The sequence below is a fragment of the Urtica dioica genome, chromosome 3 (genome assembly GCF_054948205.1).
Source record: "Urtica dioica subsp. dioica isolate 48M chromosome 3, U.dioica_male_clone48M_v1_H2, whole genome shotgun sequence".
NCBI classification, from domain to species: domain Eukaryota; kingdom Viridiplantae; phylum Streptophyta; class Magnoliopsida; order Rosales; family Urticaceae; genus Urtica; species Urtica dioica.
The window spans coordinates 34,563,052-34,588,127 of NC_142758.1; the positions used below are offsets into that span (position 1 = coordinate 34,563,052).

A 25,076-nucleotide genomic window follows, 5' to 3' on the forward strand; every position below is an offset into this window, starting at 1 on the left:
ATGATTGTTAGAAGAATCTATGATGTCTGGTTATGAGGCATTGAGAGTTGGGGACTCTATAGTTCTTCTAGGTATCTTCCGAAGGTACTGAATTGACCAGTGCACTTCTAGAGACAATATAAGAGCAAACCATTTAACCTCTTATGTCTCGAAGTCACTATGTATGAATTGCATCATGCTTACCTTAATCCTGAAATGAGGCATGCCATTTCACACCTTAGTATTCTCATTTGAGAAAGTCAAAGTTCGGACTCACTATGTGATTCCGAACAAGGCCTATTGGTGAAGTACTAAGTTGTGAGTCTGTCATGAGTAACTTTGTGAAGTTCTCATAGATATGGAATTCATGTACAAGATTGCTGAAATGCAATGTATGTCACCTCATGCTTTGTTCCTTGGAGTGTGAATAAATGAACTGGCCAGTGTCCAAATTGAGTCCTGACTCATTTGGATGAAACAATGTGACTTGTTAGCTCCTCGTCAATACATTGTTTCTAACTTATTCACAAGCGACAAAGGAGTTGAGGAAATAACAGCTAGAAGGGTAAAATGGTAATTTAGTAAATCCCGACTAGCTGATGACATTCATGAAGGGTAAACATAGATAATATTCAGTGGATCCGCTCATCATAATTAGGTCGAATTCTTGAGTAGAAAATAAATTCATTTGAACCGAGAGATTTTCAGTGTCAGCTCTTTAGTGGAGTCAGTTGGCATTAAGCTAAACTTGGAAAAGGTTTGTGAAATTTTGAGTCCAAGTGTTTAGCTCAAGCTTTGTTCATTTGGGTCCATGAGGTCACTGTCACGAATCACATCGATAGGAATAGTTAAACTGGAAGCTAAGTCAAAACAAGAACGAAAATTGTCGAAAGGGTATTTTTGTCTTTTGAGACATAAGGATGAAATGGATGTCAATAAATTTTGACAAGTTCATTTGATGACTTAATGTCACTCGGCCATAATATGATTAACTGGGCCTTGTGAATTAATTTCATTTCATGAGAATTTTATTGAAAATTCTTAATGGGCCTTTCTCATGTTGTCATGAACAAATGAAGAAGCTTCTAGAAGCTCCTTCTAGAGAGACTTGGGCGCCTACCCTAATAGAGAAATAGGAGGTTTTATTTTGTGCATAAATGTATTTAGATACTTGCCAAAAGAAAAAGAGGAAACAAATTTCCTCCAAGAGGAAAGTGGGAATCGGCCAAGTGAGAGACAAGGCAAGGCCTTGAACAAAATTGGAAACAAATCAAGGCTTCTAGAAGCCTTGAGTTGGCCGAGTGTCTCAAAGGGAAAAAAGAGGAAATTGCTCATGAATATGTGATATTCTATAGAAGAGGAAACTACCTTATTGAAGGTGAGACCTCTCCTATAAATAGGAGCCTCATTTCCTCACATTTCATATTCATCCAAGTTTAAGAGATTTGAGAGACTCTCTCTCTAGAACTTGTGGCCGAAAATCCTCTCTCTCTCTCTCTCTAGTTTATTTTCGATTTTTTCTTGTCTTGGCACTTAGGTCCTCACTCGACCTAGTGTTTAGCTCTGCGACTTCGAGACTCGTTCTTAAGTCGTAGTGTTTAAAAGTGCCCACTCACTGATTCCTTCTTTTCGAGTGATTTAGTGATAGAAACTTTCGTGGTTGCTCGAGGTGCCGAGGAAAGAAAGAGAGACGTGCTGCGAGGGGAGACGAGCGTTGCAAACTTTCCACAAGCTTCTTCAAAGTTCAAGCTTCAAGAAAGGTTAGTAAACTTCTAGCTCATATTGGTTTTTAATTACATGTACTTGCACTTGTCTTGGTTAGTAAAAACTGTTTTACTTGTAAAAGAAAATTTTTAAAATTCCGCCGCTTACCGAAGCGTTAATTATTTTCTCAAACCCTAGATCGATTCCAACATAAGTAATAAAGGAAACACAACTAAGAGTTAGTGTTGATGATGAATTAAATTAGTGGGAGCTTCCTTAATTGGAACCTAGTCACTAATATTCGTATTAATTGAGTGGGAGCATCCTTGAATGGAACCTAGCCACTCTAGATTTATTGATTGAGTGGGAGCATCCTTAATTGGAACCTAGCCAGTCTAAAATTCAATAATCGAGTAGGAGCATCCTTAGCTGGAACCTAGCTACTCTTATTCATTGACTTAGTGGGAGCATCCATAAATGGAACCTAGCCACTAAATAACCAATATTATTGAGTGCGAGTATCCTTAATTGGATTCTAGTCACTATTGTTCAAAAAAAGAGTGGGAGCTTTCTTTAATGAAATCTAGCCACTTGTTGTTCAATAAATAGCAACATCCTTCATAGGATTAAACCCATAATTGAAGATGGCATCCTTAACCGGAATGTATATGCTATTATTCAATAATTAAACTGGAAGAGTAATCAATGATTACCTTGCCACATAAATCAATGAATTGAAAGGAAAAATAATTTTGAATTATCTTGTCGTTAAAATCAATAACCTAGTGGGAGCATCCTAGAATGGATCCTTGTCACTCTCATCAACAATAAACTTTCCTTAAATGGAAAGATATGATCTTGAGATATCACTCTCGATCAAACTAACTTGTCTGAAAGTTATTAGCCCATATTTAATAGATCTACCTGTTAAGCTATTAGCTTAAAGGAATAGAGAGATCTATAAAAGGATTAATGAAATGGTTTAAGCTTTAATAAGCTATAAGGTAAGGGATTGAGCCCTTAAGGAGAGACACTATCATCAATGATACTCTTCTTTCTGATACCACGAACCACTTCATTTGGGATCTTAAAAAAATTGAAGGTGAACTGTCCTTTGAGAATGAAGTTCCAATAACATAAAGACGTGGATCGAAGTAGTTATACTACTAAACCTTTTGAGATATGAAAGGTAGATCCTAAGTACTTAACAAACTAATCATGATTGTACATGGATGTTTGTTATAATCAATATTTTGAGAATGATTGATAAGTGTAGCTCCTAAACAAGTGTCATGAATAAAGTCATTACTATAATAGTTCTAGACCTCATTATGACACAAGTAAATTGACTGAGCTAACTGTTTCTAAAATTAAATTTAGAAACGACATGCTCGTTCCATTATGTCTCAAACATACTTATTGATATAAGGTATGAGCTCAATGTTGAGGCTATCGACATTATCTTTAAAAGGACTAATAATTAGACCTTAGACAATGTCGTATTTCCGAGAATAACTACATGTGTTGTAAACACTGTAATTTCTGGAAATAGTGAGATACTTAGTTATTTAAATATAGTAGATCCTTAAAGTCCTGTGTATATATTGAATATGAACACGACAAACAAGGATGAACTATAAATAACCAAGTAATGGAAATATGTCAATAAAGTTCTTATATAAACACGTTCAATAAATCACACTATAGTAAGTGGTGATGAGATCAAACCATGCAATGGTGCAATCTGTTTTGGCACCAAAGGGATGTACACCTTGATAGGGAGACTTGTTATCTTTAGATATAAAGTCTGGTGTATAATCTAAAGGTATGCGAAGTGTTAATTTGTTCTAAAGTAAATTTATTTACTGTGAACAAATTGACTTGACCTTAAATTGTAAGTCAAAGATCACTTGCAAAAATGCATGAACTAGAATAATATGAAAAATGGGACATATGTCAGATCGACATAAATGATAGAGTATAGATAAAAGTGGGAATCCATATGATGGGAATCTCAATCCTGGGTCAAAGTCTAAACCGTCTATAATGATGGCAAAGAATTAAAATGGCTGAAGGAAACTTATCTTCTCTGGTCAAAGTGGGAGATTGTTGGGAATATTGCCCACTTGAAGATAATGAATAAATGATTACTAAATTCGATAATAAGATAACTCTATTAGCATTATATGATTAGTGGGTTGAGTTCTAAACAATTAGAATCAATAACACCTATCTTCCATAGCCTCCGTATTAAACTGAGTCACGTGATGGGCACCTGAATTCGGGCGGTGCGCTAAAACGAGGTCGATGACTGATATACGCCTGGAAAGCTATATCTAAAGTCATATATGTGGTGTTGGAATTGATCTAGGGTTTAAGAAAAAGATTAAACACTTCGGGAAGCGGCGGAATTTTAAAAAAATTTCTTTTCAAGTAAAAACAGTTTTTACTAACCTAGACAAAGAAGCAAGTACATGTAATTAAAAAACTAATATGAGCTAGAAGTTTACTAACCTTTCTTGAAGCTTGAACTTTGAAGAAGCTTTTGGAAAGTTTACAACGCTCGTCTCCCCTCGCAGCACGTCTCTCTTTCTTTCCTCGGCACCTCGAGCAACCACGATAGTTTCTATCACTAAATCACTCGAAATAAAAGGAATCAGTGAGTGGGCACTTTTAAACACTACGACTTAAGAACGATTCTTGAAGTCGCAGAGCTAAACTCTAGGTCAAGTGAGGACCTAGGTGCCAAGACAAGAAAAATCGAAAATAAACTAGAGAGAGAGAGGATTTTCGGCCACAAGTTCTAGAGAGAGAGTCTCTCAAATCTCTTAAACTTGGATGAATGAATTGTGAGGAAATGAGGCTCCTATTTATAGGAGAGGTCTCACCTTCAATAAGGTAGTTTCCTCTTCTATAGAATATCACATATTCATGAGCCAATTTCCTCTTTTTCCCTTTGAGACACTCGGCCAACACAAGGCTTCTAGAAGCCTTGATTTGTTTCCAATTTTGTTCATGGCTTGCCTTTTCTCTCAACATGGCCGATTCCCTTATGTATGCATATGCAAATTTGTTTCCTCTTTTTCTTTTGGCAAGTATCTAAATACATTTATGCACAAAATAAACTCTCTTTCCTTAGGTATGTTGGGCGCCCAACATGTCTCTAGAAGGAGCTTCTAGAAGCTTCTTCATTTATTCATGAGAACATGAAAAAGGCCCATTAAGAATTTTCAATAAAATTCTTATGAAATGAAATTAATTCACAAGGCCCAATGATCAAGTCATGGCCGAGTGACATCAAGTCATCAAATGAACTTGTCAAAAAATTTATTGACATTCATTTCATCATTTGTCTCAAAAGACAAAAATACCCTTTTGACTATTTTCGTTCTTGTTTTGACTTAGCTTCCAGTTTAACTATTCCTATCGATGTGATTCGTGACAGTGACCTCATGGACCCAAATGAACAAAGCTTGAGCTAAACACTTGGACTCAAAAGTTCACAAACCTTTTCCAAGTTTAGCTTAATGCCAACTGACTCCACTAAAGAGCTGACACTGAAAATCTCTCGGTTCAAATGAATTTGTTTTCTACTCAAGAATTCGATCTAATTATAATGAGCGGATCCACTGAATATTATCTATGCTACCCTTCATGAATGTCATCAGCTAGTCGGGATTTACTAAATTACCATTTTACCCTTCTAGCTGTTATTTCCTCAACTCCTTTGTCGCTTGTGAATAAGTTAGAAACAATGTATATGACGAGGAGCTAACAAGTCACATTGTTTCATCCAAAAGAGTCAGGACTCAATTTGGACACTGGCCAGTTCATTTATTCACACTCCAAGGAACAAAGCATGAGGTGACATACATTGCATTTCAGCAATCTTGTACATGAATTCCATATCTATGAGAACTTCACAAAGTTACTCATGACATACTCACAACTTAGTACTTCACCAATAGGCCATGTTCGGAATCACATAGTGAGTCCGAACTCTGACTTTCTCAAATGAGAATACTAAGGTGTGAAATGGCATGTCTCATTTCAGGATTAAGGTAAGCATGATGCAATTCATACGTAGTGACTTCGAGACATAAGATGTTAAATGGTTTGTTCTTATCTTGTCTCTAGAAGTGCACTGGTCAATTCAGTACCTTAGGAAGATACCGAGAAGAATTATAGAGTCTCCAACTCTCAATGCCTCATAACCAGACATCATAGATTCTTCTAACAATCGTACTGAGGTCAATAGTCCTTTGACCCTAAGATTGCGAATATATTGTTTTAAGCAAACTACGAAGAGTTTGTCCATGCAAATCTACATTTGTCTCTTCGTAAGTTGTTTAGTTTGTTTATGGACTAAAAGACTAAGGTTTTATCATAAAGCTTCAAACAAAGAAAGAATGAATGAACGTTTCAACTTTATTAATGAATGAATAGGCAATTACAAGCAAGAGTCTTCATGAGACTTTATTACATCAAATGTACAAAATAAAGATTACAACTCTTCTTGTGGGCACCATTGACAACAAACTCCCACTTGACTCAAAGAAGATATGTGTAGTCTTTCATGCCTAATCCCTCACGATGTTGGTCGAAGACCTTGTTCGCTAGGGCCTTGGTGAATGGATCTGCGAGGTTGTCCACCGTTGAGATCTTCTTCACTTCCACGTCTCCGCGCTGCACGATCTCTCGAATCAAATGGTATTTCCTCTCAATATGCTTAGAGCGCTTATGGCTTCTAGGTTCCTTTGAGTTAGCGACAGCCCCACTATTATCACAATAAAGGGTCATGGGCTCGTCGACGTTTGGAACAATTTCCAAATACTTAAGGAACTTTCTAAGCCATACAGCCTCTTTGGATGCTTCACAAGCAGCCACATATTCTGCTTCCATTGTGGAGTCAGCAATGCAAGATTGCTTAATACTTCTCCACACAACAGCTCCACCATTAAGGATGAACACAGATCCCGAAGTGGATTTCCTGGAATCCTTATCCGCTTGAAAATCGGAGTCGGTATATCCCGTCATAGTCAGGTCAGTACCTGAGTATGTAAGCATCAAGTTCCTAGTTCTTCGAAGATACTTAAGAACATGCTTAACAGCAATCCAGTGCTCGGGTCCAGGGTTGGATTGGAAACGGCTAACTACGCCAACGGCGAAACAGATGTCAGGTCTTGTGCAAAGCATAGCATACATGAGGCTTCCTACGGCAGAGGCGTAAGGAATTTTCCTCATGTCTTCAATCTCTTGTGCAGTCTTGGGAGACTGGTTCTTAGAGAGTGAAACTCCATGCCTAAAGGGTGTTTGGCCCTTCTTGGAGTCTTGCATCGAGAAGCGATCCATTACCTTATCAATATAAGATGCTTGAGAGAGCGACAGGGTCCGGTTTTTCCTATCTCGAAAGATTTTGGATCCCCAGAATGTACGCGGCTTCTCCTAGATCCTTCATATCGAATTGCTTTACCAGCCAGACCTTAACCTCAGATAACTTACCCACGTCATTACCAATGAGTAGTATATCATCGACATATAGTACCAGAAACACAACTTTACCTTCGTGTATTAACTTGTAAACACAAGGCTCATCTATTGACTGTTCAAAGCCGAAGCTCTTTACAGTTTCATCGAATCTAATATTCCATGACCTAGATGCTTGCTTTAGTCCATAAATGGATTTGAGCAACTCACAAACCTTGGTCTCTTGACCTTTATCCACGAAACCGTCTGGTTGAGCCATGTAAATGCGCTCGTCAAGATTGCCATTCAGAAAGGCTGTCTTGACATCCATTTGCCAGATCTCATAGTCGAGAGCTGCAGCTATGGATAGGAGTATGCGGATGGATTTAAGCATCGCGACTGGCGAGAAGGTTTCTTCATAGTCAATCCCTTCTTGTTGGGTATAACCCTTCGCCACAAGTCGTGCTTTGAACGTCTTGACGTTCCCATCAGGACCCCTTTTCTTCTTGTATATCCACTTACACCCTACGGGTTTAATCCCTTCAGGAAGGTCTACAAGTTTCCAGACTTTGTTGACATACATCGAGTGCATTTCAACTTTCATGGCGTCAAGCCAAAGGTTTGATTCAGAACAAGCCATCGCTTGGCTATAGGAAACAGGGTCATCCATGTCGGAGACGGCTACAAGAGAGTCTCCATAAGACATGTACCTGTCAGGCTGTTGAACAGCCCTCCCACTACGTCGAAGTACTACTTGACGAGATTCTGATGAGTTAGGTTGTGTTTCAGTTGGGGTAAGAACAATTCTTACAGATGAGGTAGAAGCTTCCTCACCCAACTTTTCTTCAAGCACAATTTTGCTTCTAGGTTTTGCATCTTTCATAAAGTCCTCCTCAAGGAAACGAGCATTCGTGCTAACGAAAGTCTTATCGTCCTCGGGACTATAGAAAGTAAAACCTTTGGTTTCCTTTGGATATCCCACAAACAGGCACAATTCTGACCTACTAGCCAACTTGCTAGTCTTTTGCCTCAGCACGTGTGCAGGGCAACCCCAAATTCGGATGCGGCCAAGCTTCATTTTACGGCCAGTCCATCGTTCATAAGGAGTACCAGGAACCGTTTTGGACGGAACTTGGTTCAGAATATAGGCGGCTGTTTCAAGGGCATATCCCCAAAAGGAAAGAGGGAGTGATGAGTAACTCATAATTGATCTAACCATCTCCATAAGAGTTCGGTTTCTTCTCTCTGACACTCCGTTTTGTTGAGGCGTGCCAGGTGCGGTAAGCTGAGAAGCGATAGCTTCTTCTTTAAGAAAGTCATCGAACTCTCCAGACATATACTCACCACCTCGATCAGATCGAAGGGTTTTGATCACTTTGCCAGTTTGCTTTTCCACTAAAGCCCTAAAGACCTTAAATACGTTAAAGGTCTCGGATTTGTGTTTGAGAAAATAGAGAAACCCATATCGTGAGTAATCATCGATGAAGGTAACGAAGTATTCGTATCCTCCACGTGCATGTTGGCTGAGCGGACCACATACATCAGAATGTACTAGTTCCAGCAACTCAGTGGCTCTTCGACCCTTATCGGAGAAAGGTCGCTTTGTCATTTTTCCTTCTATGCAGGATTCACAAGTAGGTAGTGAACCTATTGCATAGGCTTAGAGTGGACCGTCCCTCACAAGTCTCTTAATCCTATCTAGACTGATATGACCAAGTCTCAAGTGCCAGAGGTATGTTAATTTTGTTAGATCGGAGGATTCAAAAAGTTTGATCCTCTTTGGCTCCCTAATTAGATCATTATCTATTTCGGTGTCTAAAAGAGAAGGTTGAGTGGGATAGATGTAGAAAAGAGCATTCTTCATACATGCATCAGTGACAAAAGAATTATCAGGAAACGAAATACGAATTCCATTCTTAATGAACTTTAAACAATAATCTTGCACACGAAGACGAGCAACGGATATTAAGTTCTTCCCAAAGGTAGGAACAAAATAAACATTATTCAAGTTTAAAGTGCGGTCTTCAAAAGACAGCGTCACGGATCCCACAGCCTTCGCAGACACCAGGCTCCCATCACCCCATTTGAAATAGAACTCACCTTCCTCTAAGCTTTTGGTTTTCTTGAAACCATTCAAGGAACAACAAATATGGTTAGTAGCAGCGGAGTCAAGAATCCACGTTGATACATTATCAGCTACTAAGCATGCTTCGGTAACTAGTACAATACTATGTTCCTTTGCTTTGAGATAGGTGGGACAGTTCTTTTTATCGGCCTTGTAAGGTCCCTTCTCAGTTCTAGAGGCGGAGGCTTTGTACTCAGTAGCATGTGCCTCTCCTTGATTCCTCTTTCTCTTAGTGAGACCTACAGCAGTGTGAAGTCCCTTCATAAGCTTGGTAACAGTGTACTCTAGCTTGTTTATGAAATAGTTCATCTTGGAGGTATCAAGAGATGCGGGGAGAGTTTCTAAGATCATATCTATGATGTTCTTCCCATCAATCTCAGATCCTAGGATTTCCATTTTATTCAGAAAACTAATGATCAGTATCATGAAGTCTCCAACAGGAGTCCTAGCCTGCATATGACAGTTCATAAACTGTCGGACTGCTTGTAGCCTTGTTTGACGCATTTGCCCTCCAAACATCTCAAGGAGATTGTAGAGCATGTTAGCGGCAGTCTCGATGTCACGATGTTGCTCTTTCAGCATATTGTTCATAGATGCCAAGATATAGCACCTCACAATCTCATCGGATCGAAGCCTGGCCGCTAAGGCGTCATTGTCCTCTTGAGTTGAATCATCATTCGTCAGAGGAGGACACGGGGTGGTGAGTACCCATTTGTGCTTATTAACGGTAGTTTTTATGTCGAGGTTACGTTTCGAATCTACGTAGTTTTCGTTTTCGAGTTTGATCGAGGAAAGAAAGATAGAGAGATGGTTGAGAGACATATTGCCTATATAAGTTGAAACAAGTTTATGATTAGTCTTTGGTTTAGGATTTAAGTTTTATTAAGACTTTTATAAAATCCAAAGGTGTTATAAACCAAACGATAATTTACTCCCTCAAGAGAAGGCCGCAAAAAATCTCCTTTTATAAGTAAATGACACATCATTAATGCTAAGCCAAGATGTCAATACATCTATTTTGACTAGCCACCTTTTAAATTAGTTTGATCACTCACATCCTTTCGCAGAGCCTCAAGGGAGGATTACTAGGGATTGAGCCTAAGTGTGCAACCAACCACTTAGTCCAAAAGATCAACTTTGAAAAACAATCCCCCAAGGGGAGGCCTTGCCATCATCGTCTCACTCTCGGACGTAGCTCATTGAGCAATGATCGAAGCAATAACGCCTTGGAGTACTACCATTTAAGTGAGGGTCGCAAGAGCGGCTCTTAGTCCCACGTTAATTGCTTCTTTCATTAGTGTTGGGGATCGTGGGTTACAAACAACAAGTATAACCCTCCCACTTAGTTTTTGGAGTTGGTTCATCGACTCTTATAAGTTCGGAAACAAATTTCCTAGTTAGAGAGCGACGGAGCGGACAACTAGAAGAGAATCCTAGATCGACATGTTCAGAGTAGTATTAGTGCATAAAGGCACAAGGTACATACTCGATTTTTTCCTATTTTCTATTTCGGGAAAGTGCATGAGGGAAGTGTGAACTTCAACTCACTCGAACACTTGAAAGTTTGAGATTACACATCTTTTTATTTTTCGGCTTGTCTACAAAGAGACGTCCCACTCAAATTTTCAAGAGCATATAGATTTTGAACATATGTGATATAGATATAGTTTTGAAAACATTTTGAAAACTTATTTGATTTGGGTGACAAAATATTTTCAAGTTTGAAAGTGAAAACGGTTTTTCAAAATTCAAACTAGTTTTGTAAAAACTCAATTTCAATTAATCTTTCAAAAATCAAACTTTTAATCTTTATACATCATGTTTATAATCATATGAAAAACATTTTTGCTCAAGAAAAGTTTCTCATTAGAGTCCTATAACTCATGGTAGTGGGGTTTGAAAATCCGGATTTCTAAAAAAACTGGAGTTTCAGACAGCGGCGCACCTCGGAGTAAAATCACCATATCTGGCGGCTCCGATGTCCTTTTGAACCGAAACCGGTGGCATTGGATAGAGGACAGACAGAGCTATAATTTGATTTAAGAATCATTAAATTTAGATTTCTGAGCAGAGAGTTATGCCACTTTTAATGCGGGTTTACTCTAGCTCGAAGAAAAAGAAATAATTAAAGCTTGGTCCTTTTTAGGTGCGAAAAAGAATCGAGTGTAACGGAACGTTTTATGAAGGTTGTTTAAAGCTTTTATTTTTGTTTTATTAGCAAGGTAATAACAAGGCATAAAAGAAATAACAACAAGCATAAAACGATTCAAGTAAAAATAAGAAACTAGCAAGATAACAAAACTAGTCACAAAAATTTACTCGAAATTTCTCAAACCTTTAAAACACGTTTTTCAATATAAAAAATTAAAAACTTTTAGAACTGATTCTAATGTGTTTTAAAAACATCCCAAACTCATAGAAAATCAACATGATTTTTAATTTAAAGGCATGAGCAATAAATTAAAAAAAATCTAAGATTACAATTCTAACTTGTCACAAAATTAGTAAACTTTCGAAAACGATTTTCAAGCTCATAATTTTAAAAACATGTACATGCATCTCTTTGACCATAGCTCTGATACCATTTGTTGGAATTGACCTAGGGTTTAAGAAAAAGATTAAACGCTTCGGGAAGCGGCGGAATTTTAAAAAAAATTCTTTTCAAGTTAAAACAGTTTTTACTAACCTAGACAAAGAAGCAAGTACATGTAATTAAAAAACTATATGAGCTAGAAGTTTACTAACCTTTCTTGAAGCTTGAACTTTGAAGAAGCTTTTGGAAAGTTTGCAACGCTCGTCTCCCCTCGCAGCACGTCTCTTTTTCTTTCCTCGGCACCTCGAGCAACCACGATAGTTTCTATCACTAAATCACTCGAAATAAAAGGAATCAGTGAGTGGGCACTTTTAAACACTACGACTTAAGAACGAGTCTCGAAGTTGCAGAGCTAAACTCTAGGTCAAGTGAGGACCTAGGTGCCAAGACAAGAAAAATCGAAAATAAACTAGAGAGAGAGAGAGAGGATTTTCGGCCACAAGTTCTAGAGAGAGAGTCTCTCAAATCTCTTAAACTTGGATGAATGAATTGTGAGGAAATGAGGCTCCTATTTATAGGAGAGGTCTCACCTTCAATAAGGTAGTTTCCTCTTCTATAGAATATCACATATTCATGAGCCAATTTCCTCTTTTTCCCTTTGAGACACTCGGCCAACATAAGGCTTCTAGAAGCCTTGATTTGTTTCCAGTTTTGTTCATGGCTTGCCTTTTCTCTCAACATGGCCGATTCCCTTATGCATGCATATGCAAATTTGTTTCGTCTTTTTCTTTTGGCAAGTATCTAAATACATTTATGCACAAAATAAACTCTATTTCCTTAGGTATGTTGGGCGCCCAATATGTCTCTAGAAGGAGCTTTTAGAAGCTTCTTCATTTATTCATGAGAACATGAAAAAGGCCCATTAAGAATTTTCAATAAAATTCTTATGAAATGAAATTAATTCGCAAGGCCCAATGATCAAGTCATGGCCGAGTGACATTAAGTCATCAAATGAACTTGTCAAAAAATTTATTGACATTCATTTCATCCTTTGTCTCAAAAGACAAAAATACCTTTTTGACTATTTTCGTTCTTGTTTTGACTTAGCTTCCAGTTTAACTATTCATATCGATGTGATTCGTGACAGTGACCTCATGGACCCAAATGAACAAAGCTTGAGCTAAACACTTGGACTCAAAAGTTCACAAACTTTTTCCAAGTTTAGCTTAATGCCAACTGACTCCACTAAAGAGCTGACACTGAAAATCTCTCGGTTCAAATGAATTTGTTTTCTACTCAAGAATTCGATCTAATTATAATGAGCGGATCCACTGAATATTATCTACAAAAAATTGGCCGCTTAAGCCACGAAAAGTGTTGCAATTTAAAATTGGCCAACGTTTTGTTAATAATCCGTAAATAGCCTAGACGCTTACGTGGCGGCTCATTTAAGAAGGATTTTTTTACTGATTTGCCATTGTTTGACCGATTTAGTAACTTCTTTTTTAGGCAGTTTTTTTGTTTGAAATTTGAAAACAATTCCGGCAAGTTTAATTTTCGTGCAGGTAGTTATTATGAGCGCATATTTTTAGGTTATTAGTTTCTAATTTTGTTACAAATTATTCACTGGAAATCTGTTAATAATAATTATATTTATTGAAAATATTAATAGTTGATATTTGTTGAACTTCGTGTTATTAGTTTACACGAATAACCTGTAAATAAGTTTCGTATTTACAATGAATATACTATAAATCAGTTTCGTATTATGCAGTTTTTTTGTTTGAAATTTGAAAACAATTCCGGTAAGTTTAATTTTCGGCAAGTTTTAATTAAACAATATTCAATTAGGCCGAGAATTTTGAAAATCAAAATTCAAAATTTTAATTTTGAAATCGTGCAGGTAGTTATTATGAGCGCATATTTTTAGGTTATTAGTTTCTAATTTTGTTTACACGAAAATACAGTAAATAAGTTTAGTATTTACAGTGAATATTTCGTTAATAACCTCCGTATTTACAGTATATATATTGTAAATAAGTCTGTAAATAAGCTTCGTATTCACCACTCGGCCTAAACTCAAAATCAACGACACGGCCAAACACTTTCATGAAGCCACAACCCACATTCAAAGATACTGCTGGAATTCCACCTATTCTCCGGTGTCTCTTCGTCGGCGGGATGGTGAATACGAGGAAGAAAAGCTCGGCCTCGGGCTGGTGCTGGTGGTCGCGCGCAGAAGAGAAGGAGGAGAATAAGACGGCGGCGCTCGGTCTCAGCTGGATGGCGCGCGCGATGAAGAGAAGCTCGGACTCGGGCTGGTGCTGGTGGCCGCGCGCAGAAGAGAAGAAGGAGAAGACGGCGGCGCTCGGTCTCAGCGGGATGGCGCGCGCGAGGAAGAGAAGCTCGGGCTCGGGCTGGTGCTGGTGGCCGCGCGCAGAAGAGAAGAAGGAGAAGGAGTGGGATTTCGTGTTTGAAATTTCTGTTTCTATGAGAGAGAAGATTACGTGATCTGTGGTTATAATTACACGGCAGTTATTGCGTTTAATGATATTAAATTTCCTGAGGTTAATGGGCGGGAAAATATAAGGGTAGTCTCGTCCTATATTAGCTGTAAATAAATCCCCCTGGCTATTTACCACTTATTAACGAAACGTTGGCTAAAAATAAATTTCCTATTTTCAGGAGGCTATTTAGCTTAATTACCCTATTATCTATCCTACCCTTCATGAATGTCATCAGCTAGTCGGGATTTACTAAATTACCAGTTTACCCTTCTAGCTGTTATTTCCTCAACTCCTTTGTCGCTTGTGAATAAGTTAGAAACAATGTATATGACGAGGAGCTAACAAGTCACATTGTTTCATCCAAAAGAGTCAGGACTCAATTTGGACACTGGCCAGTTCATTTATTCACACTCCAAGGAACAAAGCATGAGGTGACATACATTGCATTTCAGCAATCTTGTACATGAATTCCATATCTATGAGAACTTCACAAAGTTACTCATGACATACTCACAACTTAGTACTTCACCAATAGGCCCTGTTCGGAATCACATAGTGAGTCCGAACTCTGACTTTCTCAAATGAGAATACTAAGGTGTGAAATGGCATGTCTCATTTCAGGATTAAGGTAAGCATGATGCAATTCATACATAGTGACTTCGAGACATAAGAGGTTAAATGGTTTGTTCTTATCTTGTCTCTAGAAGTGCACTGGTCAATTCAGTACCTTCGGAAGATACCTAGAAGAATTATAGAGTCTCCAACTCTCAATGCCTCATAACCAGACATCATAGATTCTTCTAACAATCGTACTGAGGTCAATAGTCCTTTGACCCTAAGATTGCGAATATATCGTTTTAAGCAAACTACGAAGAGTTTGTTCATGCAAATCTACATTTGTCTCTTCGTAAGTTGTTTAGTTTGTTATGGACTAAAAGACTAAGGTTTTATCATAAAGCTTCAAACAAAGAAAGAATGAATGAACGTTTCAACTTTATTAATGAATGAATAGGCAATTACAAGCAAGAGTCTTCATGAGACTTTATTACATCAAATGTAAAAAATAAAGATTACAACTCTTCTTGTGGGCACCATTGACAACATGTGGAACACATAGGTGAAGGCTGATCACTATGTGGGAGCATTCTACACTTGTGGTAAGTGTACGACTTGGACAGGTCTTGGTTGTAGATGTGTCGTTTAAGGACCGTTACGACACACTAACCAAGGCCGCTATGATGGTCACAGTGAGACTTGATCTGAATCCTGAAGTGATCATGGACACTGGGTCATGTTACTGAGCTCTTTGACTCATTCGCTAAAAGGCTATCCATGCTAATCACAGCTTATGTCTTGGGAGTCTCTCAGAGCATGATTCGAGTGGGAAGTGATTTACAGATACGGAATCCAACCTTCCTGAAAGAAGGTTAATGTTCACTCACCTAAGGGTTGATTCCAGAACCGATAGATTGCTAGCACTTTCGAAATAAGTAACGTTCGAAAGAATCATTCGTTGGGGAAGCAACAATGCTTAGGGCTGATATGTATCAAGAGAAGTATAACAGAAAAATTGACTTCTCTTGACACAGGTTGAACCTGGAGGATCTTGATCACCAACTGACTATATCAGTGGACACTCGTCACGATGAGTAAATATAATTCTAGTATTAAAGGAGAGTTCAGTCTTGGCTTACAAAGTGGAGTATTTGACCAAGATTAGACGAATCGATGGAAAAAGAGAAAGGACTATTTCGTCTTTTTCATCGGATTTGTTAAGCTTCTATTACTAGGTCCATAGTCCCCGATTCGGCTCTGATAAAGGCGGATAAGAACTTTCGTATAATAATGTTTATTATTATTAATCTCACTTGTTGTAATTGTGATTGACAGCATTAATTCTAGAAAACGGGTATTCGCAGAATTAAATAAATATTTATGGTAGAATTATTTATTTATTGTTTGATCAAGTAAATAAACAATTATTAATTATTTGTTTATTGTTGGACCAAGTAAATAAATAATTAATTGGGTTTTAAGCAATTGGGCCTTGCACAAAATATGAAAATCGGAATTGGGAATTTTGGCATGGGAATTGCGCAAATTCACCTTGGCCGTGTGCCATCAAATCCAACTTTTACATAATTGGTATTTACCAATTTTTTCTCTTTAGTTGTTTAAATAAAGGAGAGAGAATAATATAAGATATTGTCCTATATTTTCTCCTTATTTAAAGGAAAGTATTTAGGAGAATATATGATAATATATTTAAAGGGAAATAATATATTCTCCTTTATTATCTCACTAAATAAAATATTCTCTATTTAAATAGAGAATAATATCCCATAGATATTGATCTAATGGATGAGAGAAAAAGTAAGATTCATTTGTTGAGATCCAATGGCCTAGATTTAATCCACTAGTATGAACACAATAAAGGAAATAAAATATTCTGGAAGATTCCATGAATATCTCCTTTTACTACTATAAATAGGGGTTCATGAGAAGGCAAAAATAAGCAATTTTTGAGAAAAATTTTGTGCACTCTAGCCTCCCTTGGCCGTGCACTTCTGCCTCTCTCTCCCCTCGGAAATTCGTTTCCATTCTTAGTAAAATAAGAAAGAGATCTCGAAACACCTAGTTTCGTGATCTAGTGAGATAAAGACTGTGCCCACTCATCTTTCTTATTCGTCTCGAAGATTACGTTTCGGAAGACTAAGGTGTCATCCTCGAGTCCTTCATCAAGACGACGCAAAGAGTACGCGATTGGTTTAGGAGCGTTCTGTAGCTGAACCGAAAATCAATGTAAGTATTCGTTTTTCGCTCAAATCGGTTGCTTGATAAATATGCTCTCGTGAATTAAATTAATTAAACATAACTAGATCTTGTTAATTATAACCATAATTTAATTAGCTTATGATCAGCGTAATTAATTATTTTTCCGCATTAATATGGTTATATGGTGGAATCATCTCAAACGAGTAGCATCAGAATGATTGTTCGTGTCTGATACGCGCCTGATTCCCCAACACTCATTTTCACTTGAGGGGGACCTTTTGGCTTCACCTTGATCTCACTTCTTCTTGAGATTTTGGAGAACCTTCTTCTCTCTCACCACTCTTGTGACATTCCAAGAGCTCTCTCACTCCTCCTCTCCCGGCTCGGCTCAGAAATCCGAGAACCCCCCCTCGACGAGAGGGAGCGCGTTCCAATTCTGCGACCCGAGTCTTCACAGCCCACAACCTGCGCCCCAGCTTCTTGGCCCTTGAGTTAGAACTCTGAGCTACGAGTTAAGCGACCACTCTAAAGTCTTCACTAGACGCTACGAGCCGGGTCCTTCTCTAAAGTCTTAGATTCTCAACATCCGAGCTCAAGATAGCCCCCACACCTACATTGAACTATGTTCTGACCTGATCCCGGATGACGGGTACGTAGACATCCAACCTTTGGCACGGTCACACCCTCCAATACACACCTCAGGGTCTGGCCTGATCCCGGTGCAACTCGGTCTTCGAGTTCACATTTTTGGCCCGGGCGCGGTCACTTGGTCCGGCCTTGGATCGAACCGCCCGAGGTTTTTAATCGTTGTTCATTTTCGTGCGACAACAGGCTTTGTATTTTTTTTATTATTTTTTTATTTTTTTTCTTTTGCTAATGGTTAATCGAAAAGGATCTTTTGATGAAAAAATAAATAAAACTGCTATCTCGATAGTATCTCCGAGCCAATTAAGTGCTCGCTAGGTGTTTTTTTTTTCCCTTCCATAGATATTTTTTTTAGGTCTGCTTTTCTTTATTAAATGTCATTCACTCTAATTTCTTTTATTTTTGGGGTCTAAAATTCCACTAAAAGAAGGCATATATCCCTCTGAAAGCGATGAGCACTTATACTCAGGTCCTTGCAGAATCCGATCTGATAAGTAGAGAGAGAGATGGCAAAACAAGGTGGGTTGATTCTAGTGCCGTGTCCATATCAAGGCCACATCAATTCAATGCTTCAACTCGGAAAAGCTCTTCACTCAATGGGCTTTTCCATAACCGTCGCTCACGCCTCTCACAACTCTCCCAACCCCAAAGTCAACCCCGACTTCCGTTTCGTCCCGTTGACCACCGACGAATCCTCCTCTGACGTGTCCACCGGTATGGTGGCAGCTATTCTGAAGGTCAACGAGAATTGCAAGGAGGCCTTTGAAGCGTATATGTTAGGAGCAGCGGACACGCGCGCTGTGATCGCAGACGAGCTCATGTTCTTCGCCGAAGACGTGGCGCTCGGTCTCAACATCCCAAGCTTGATCTATCGCACCACCAGCGCCGCGGTTTCCTTGGCTCGCTCTACCATTTTTGAGCTCGAGGAACGAGCTGATCTTATTTCCCAAGGTACGAGCATGTTATAATTCATCAATCAGACACTTGATAATTACTTGACTCAAACTATATGCTACAGATGAATTACCTTTTGTGATTTTTTTATTATACAAAATCGATTATGATCATCTTTTGAAATGAGATACTGTTTGTTACTTGTGTGTCTCTATGTCTTTTGTAACCACTAATTAATGTTTTTAATAAAATCAAAGTTACAATATTTGTTCAAGTACAATAAAATTCAAGTTTTAACGGGAGAAAACATAGTTATTTTTCTATTGTTACTTAAATATAATAAAGATATAGCTTTTAACTGATTTCGTTCAATTATATTTTAACATAAATACAAAAGTATATAGACTAGTTAAAGTTGTGGTGATTTCCGACGACGAAGGAAAATCAAAAGACGGATCCATGACAAAATCTGGAAGACAAAATCGCAACCACACACGCCGCCTGTTGTCCGATCACGAGGCCACACGGCCGGTCCACCAGCCGGCCAACCCGTGCCTCAGTCCACCAGCCGGCCGGCCCATGCCTCAGAGGCCCGGGCACAAAGACCACACAGTCGGCTCCCAAGCACACGGCCGGCCTCTTCCGTGGCAGGGGCTCCAGCCCACCACCCAGCCGGTCACCCGGTCATCACACGGCCATGTGCCGCCCAGGCGCGCCCAAAGGGGCTCCTTGAGTCCTTCCGACTCTATAAACACCCATTCTCCGCGAGAGGGAAGTAACCCGAGAGAACAAGACCAAATCTAAGTTTTATTTTATTTTATTTTTTAATAATTCTAAGACATTTAGACCCAGACTCTAATAGGATCTTTTGAAAAATATTTTTAAAAAACTCACTATAGTCTTGTGAAATTTGATAAAAAAAAATAAAAAAATTATTTAAAAACTTATTCGAGACAATTTAAATCGGATCAAATTGGACAATACCAGTTTAAAACCGTCTTTTTTTTTCAGAACGAAAAATGTATTATTGACGGTATTGATTATGAAGAGTGAATATATAGTTCGCATCGGAGATAAACTCTTACATAATTGCTGAAATTGTTCTAAAAAAAAGCACAAATTAATCAATAAAGAGAACTAGACTCTTGAGAGATAAACAGTAGCATAGATGCCGAGATGCATCTGACGGGATTGCTCACTCGCTCTCCAAAGAAGAGAACTAATTATTTTAAAATAGTCGAGTACCGTTTAGTTTTTTTTTTTTAACAATTCGGTCTAGTCTCAAATTTTCAAATCATCTAATTTGGAAATCAATTGAAGCTGTGCATAGCGACAGGGCCGGCCCTTGGTATAGGCGAATAAGGCCTGTGACTAGGGCCCCCAATTGAATTGGGCCCCCAAAATTTGAAATAATCCAGCTAAATATAATTCATATATCAGAACCTTTTTATTAATAAAAAAAAATCCAACCGATTCATCTCCTTCGACTATTCTTCCGCTGCGCTTCTTCTAAAAATAATGCCAAATAACTGATCCGAGGAAGAGACCAGAGAAAAGAGGAGAGAAGGTTTGTTTGTGTACACTTTTTTCTTATTATTTAGCTTTCCTGCTTCTCAGATTGCTATTTTTTTTTTATGGAGTCTGATTGCTTTTTATGTGATTGGTTTCTTCACTGACTGATAAAGACATATCCCTGGTAGCCATTGATTTTTTTTTTCTATATAATTTAATAGAGAATCATTGTGTCAATAGGCTATTGTATTTTCCAACGACATTGACTATTGTATCAAATTACGCAAATTGTACTTTTGAGGTGCTATAGAATTCATTGTTATCAAAAGGCCCCAAATGTTTATTCGCCTATGGCCCGGATGAGTTCGGGCCGGCCCTGCATAGCGACCTGCTTAAACATTAACAAAACATATATATACTGACATTTATTTTATGTATCACAAAATCCTCGCATACAGTCCTTGAAATATTCTGAACTTTTTTTCGTCTTCTATTAAAATATTTCGTGAACATTTTACAAATGTTATTTACATTTTGTGACTATATTGTATAAAATCATCTGTGTAGTGGTGCATATAATATTAGCCACCACATTTGTTTATATTTTTTTATGATTATATTAGCTACATTTTCGCTAAAAAAAGATTTGATTATTCATGTTTTTTTTGTAGTTTCTTTCAAATATGTGATCACTTGTTCCCTTACACTTACTAAAACATTGAATGTAGAGATAGATTCTCATACAATTGCTTCACTGTAGATTATTCTCTCTCAAATGAAATTATTCCAGAGCTACACCCCTTGAGGTTCAAGGATCTTCCTCTTTCCTTGACTTCCAAGATCTCTTCATCGGTACTATTACGCAAGGCGTTCGGCAAAAGAGCCCCATCGGGCATTATATGGAACACAACGAATTGCCTCGAGCAATCAACTCTAGACAAACACAAACAAGAAAGTCGGATCCCAATCTTTGCTATTGGTCCTATACACAAGATAAGCCCACCGGTCTCGAGTAGCTTAATCAAAGAGGACGAAAGTTGCGCCTCGTGGCTCGACAAGCACCCAGAAGGCTCGGTCATCTACGTTAGCCTCTCAGGAAGCATAGCAACAATGGCTGAGAGAGAAGCATGTGAAGTGGCTTGGGGACTAGCCAATGCCAAGCTACCCTTTTTGTGGGTGATCAGGCCGAGTTCCATCAACGGTTTGGATTGGATCGAGCTCTTGCCCCAAGACTTTTTCGAGGAAGTTGGGGATAGAGGGCTCATAGTAAAATGGGCACCTCAAAGGGAGGTTTTGGAGCACAGTTCGGTTGGAGGGTTTTGGAGCCATTGTGGATGGAATTCGACGCTGGAGAGCCTCTCTGAAGGAGTACCAATGATTTGCAGGCCGTGTGTGGGAGACCAGAGAGTGAATGCAAGGTACGTGAGCCACGTTTGGGGGGTCGGGTTCGAGATGGAAGGTTTAGAGAGGGGAGATATTGAGAGGGTTGTGAGAGCGTTGATGTTGGAGGACGAAGGGAACGAGATGAGGAAAAGAGCCGATGAGTTTAAAGTAAAAATTGAAGCTTGTACGGTTGAAGATGGTTCGTCCATTAGCTCCTTGAATGAGCTTGCAAAATTCATCATGTTTTGAAATGTGTTGTTTTTCTGTTTCCTACACGTAGTTTACTACCCAATTAGTGTGTTTGATGTTCACTAGGTACAATCTACAATGTTGTGTCATTATAATATATATATATATATATATATATATATATATATATATATATACACTAGTCTGAAACACGTGCGAAGCACGTGGTGTTTGTAGTTGTAATCAGTAAATAATTAAAATATCTATTATTTAATTTACCAAGTTTTTTTTCAAAGCATGAGGTTATAAATGAATATTAAGATATCAAATATTTCAACCATACATAATACTTAGGGAGTTTAATTTTTTAGAGACTCTCATAATAAGTGCAAACATTTCAAGGAAATATATAGTCAATGACATACTTAAAAAAAAATTGACATAAGTAAATAAAAAGTCAAAAGTTTGGTGTCTTGATAGACAAATAGAAGGAAGGAAAAAAATAACAATCCAAAAAGTTTAAAAGTAACTTAAGAAGATATATTTTACTCAATTTTTTTACTTTTTGTTAGAGATTGATGTTGTTGGGGAGTGATCTTCATCTTTCTTTTGGACTGTGTCTTCCTGATCTTGATCATCGCTAGTGTGTGATTCTTTGTTTTCCAGCTCTTGGTTGAAAGAACGAAGCTAATGGATAATCGAAGCCTACTTGAGATCGTTTCATAATCGCTATAAAAATAGAGACATTACTTGCTATCCGTCCCAAAGCTGACCCCCAATAGACAATGCCGAAAACGCCTTCTCCGAGTTTATTGTCGTAATTGAAATTATTCGTGGCAGAGTGTAATTCCTTCAATTGAAAACTCCCGCCACGTCGCTTTGCTTCTTTCCTCAATCTTTCCTACTCCCGCAACACATTATTATGTGGTTGAGACAACTTATGTGATTACCCTCAACCAACTATTCCTTGTCTTGCACTTGTACTTGACGTTGACTGCATAGGTACTTTAATTGATATGTAAATATGAGTTTTGAAAAATACTTACCCGTATAAATGCCATAAATGCTGGTGCACATTACTTTATAATGCATATTCTCTGAATCTAAAACTGAATGCATACAGAACGAATCATTTGACTTTTTACAGACAAACCGAGAGAAAGAATCTGAAAAAAAAAATCATGTCCAATCATAGGCATAATATAATTATATCGACGAACTTCATGAAAATAAAGATTAAACATCGTGTTTATATTACTTTCCCCGATTTAAAAAAAACTTCAAGAAACTGAGAGAACATGCCTCAAATGAATCACCAGCTCTTCTGATTTTTGTCGATGTATGTCCTGAGCTCGATTCCGACGACGTATATAAAGAGCTCTTCGTTGAGGCTCTCGCTGTCTTATTGCCGATCCCTACGTCCGTCAGGCTCGACCATCTGATCCCGTCATTATATTGAAGCGCCACCTCGAGCTTCTTCTCATCCAGAGATAGGCAAACATGCATGATAATTAAAGACAAAGATCAAATCCTGTAAGCACCAATTGCATGTCATTTTGCTGCTCAAGTTCCAATCGTCAACATAAAAAAAAACAAAAAAAAAACACGATTCCGATGGTATAAAATGAAAGAGGCAATAGAAAGAAACAAATAATTTTTTAAAAAAAATTAACGAAAGAAATTCTAGATTCCCTAATTCCAAAGTTGAATTTCGGAATTAACAACATAGAACGAACCAAGAAGAGACCTGAAGAAGAACAAACCATACATTTCTTCAAACCCAATTTGTTTGAGAAATTTGAAAAAATAGTAATTTAAGAAATTTGAAGCAGAAAGAGCGATAAAGGGATAGTGAGAGAGAGAATGAGGACTTACCTTTGCGGCAAAGAACGGCAAGAAACAATCGGCGATCTTCCTGTTAAAAAATGCATGAAGAATAGATTAAATTATGAGCAAATTACTATTTTTTTTTCACAGAGATTTAATTATATAGTAACAATTATCGAAGAAAGCTAAAAATACCTATGAAAATTGGTTTTGACGCAAGGTCATTTTGGAGTGGGAAATCTGCAAAGTCCAAATCTTCAATGAAGACGACGATCACAGCTTGTTTTACAAGTACAGAGTGGATGAGAGCGGTGCCAATGGCCTCGCGAATTTGGAGTGGGAAATACCGAAAAAGACCAAACCTGGAGTGTTTCGATTAAGGTACTTCGGATCGACAAGGCAAACAAAACGTTCTCCGAACTGTTTAATGAAGCAAAAAGAGCTGACTCAGCTTTGATACAAAAGCTGAAAGGTAATGCTCATGAAGTAGTACAAAAATGCTCAAGCTGCAGTTATAGAAACATAGAGGGTAACCAAAAAACTGATTTAGCTTCTTCATATAATTAGAGTTGATTAGCTTTATCCAACCATATCAAGACAAAAAACACATAAGTTAGTCAAATCCAGGCAAACGCTCAGTGGCTGTAATGAAAGGATTTGCTAGAAGTACAAACCTCAGACAATAATTTATGTTCCTTGTGATAAAAATTTGATAATTCTCCTACCAACTCTGAGTGTTTTCTCTTGCACAAACGCACACAATTTAATACAGATAGTAATGTGCAATAACTTTGAACTGAAATAAAGGGTAGAACAGGCATTGTCTACCGAACAGGGCTACAATATGTACTACCAAACAGTGCTATGTTAGCGTTAAGATATTCATTCTAGCATCCTCACACTTCATTTTGAACACAACTTATCTGAAAACAGCCTGGCATTTTTTTTCATGCATTTTTATCTTTTGGATTGGAAGATGATAGGGGTTGGTACCATGTATCCGATGAAGATATGATGAAAGATTTTATGAAGATGTGTTTTTTTTTTTCTGAGTAAAATATGAAGCTTGTACCTGAGAGTATGAAGATCAAGGTGAATGTGTGCTTCATCTGAAGTTACTTGAGACTTAAGTGCCATTAAAGTAGCTTGTTGTTTAGCATTCTCAACTTGGGCTTCAACTCATTATCTCTCACTTGTGCCGAAGCTGTTCATTCATGTAAAATTAATTATTTGCTAAACAAATAACAAATGATCTTTTTTCTTTATATACAAAAGCATGCACCATTCACAAGAAAATAACTTCACACACGCAAGTAGTAAATTCAACAGGACAGGAATGATTGAAGGCGTTGCAGTTCCGATACACGTTGATGATGGGATGTTTCTAGATCTGTTGAAAAAAAAAAAAAAGACCAATTGGGGAAGGAAAGTAAGTGGGATAGACCCAACAAATAGAAGGTAAAAATTTGCAGCATGTGATTGTTTTCCCAACAATTTCTGGAATAAAAGCACTCTAAAATAAAAATAAACCGTAAAG

At 37.9% G+C, this 25,076-nt stretch overlaps 1 protein-coding gene and 1 long non-coding RNA gene across 5 annotated transcripts; one reads left to right on the forward strand and one right to left on the reverse strand.

Moving 5' to 3' along the window:
* Positions 1–18,101: 18,101 nt before the first annotated feature.
* LOC149402640 (UDP-glucose iridoid glucosyltransferase-like) lies at positions 18,102–21,791 on the forward strand. Its single transcript, XM_089609837.1, has 2 exons — positions 18,102–18,685; positions 20,901–21,791. The coding sequence occupies exons 1-2, from the start codon at positions 18,241–18,243 to the stop codon at positions 21,770–21,772; spliced, it is 1,317 nt and encodes a 438-aa protein (XP_089465963.1). The 5' UTR covers positions 18,102–18,240; the 3' UTR covers positions 21,773–21,791.
* Positions 21,792–22,884: 1,093 nt separating this feature from the next.
* LOC149402641 (uncharacterized) lies at positions 22,885–24,740 on the reverse strand. Of its 4 annotated transcripts, XR_016296024.1 has the most exons (5): positions 24,612–24,740; positions 23,902–23,959; positions 23,735–23,779; positions 23,588–23,627; positions 22,885–23,243 (listed from the first exon to the last, which is right to left on the reverse strand). It is a non-coding gene; the product is annotated as an uncharacterized LOC149402641 (long non-coding RNA). The 4 variants fall into 4 exon arrangements; XR_016296022.1 differs by having other exon boundaries at positions 22,885–23,188; positions 23,735–23,959; XR_016296021.1 differs by having other exon boundaries at positions 23,735–23,959.
* Positions 24,741–25,076: the final 336 nt, after the last annotated feature.

Bases quoted from the DNA above. Each gene is read 5' to 3' on its own strand.
- LOC149402640 (XM_089609837.1), top strand. From the start codon at position 18,241: ATGGCAAAACAAGGTGGGTTGATTCTAGTGCCGTGTCCATATCAAGGC. The intron at 18,686-20,900 runs GTACGAGCATGT...GCTTCACTGTAG, and splicing joins AGCTGATCTTATTTCCCAAG to ATTATTCTCTCTCAAATGAA.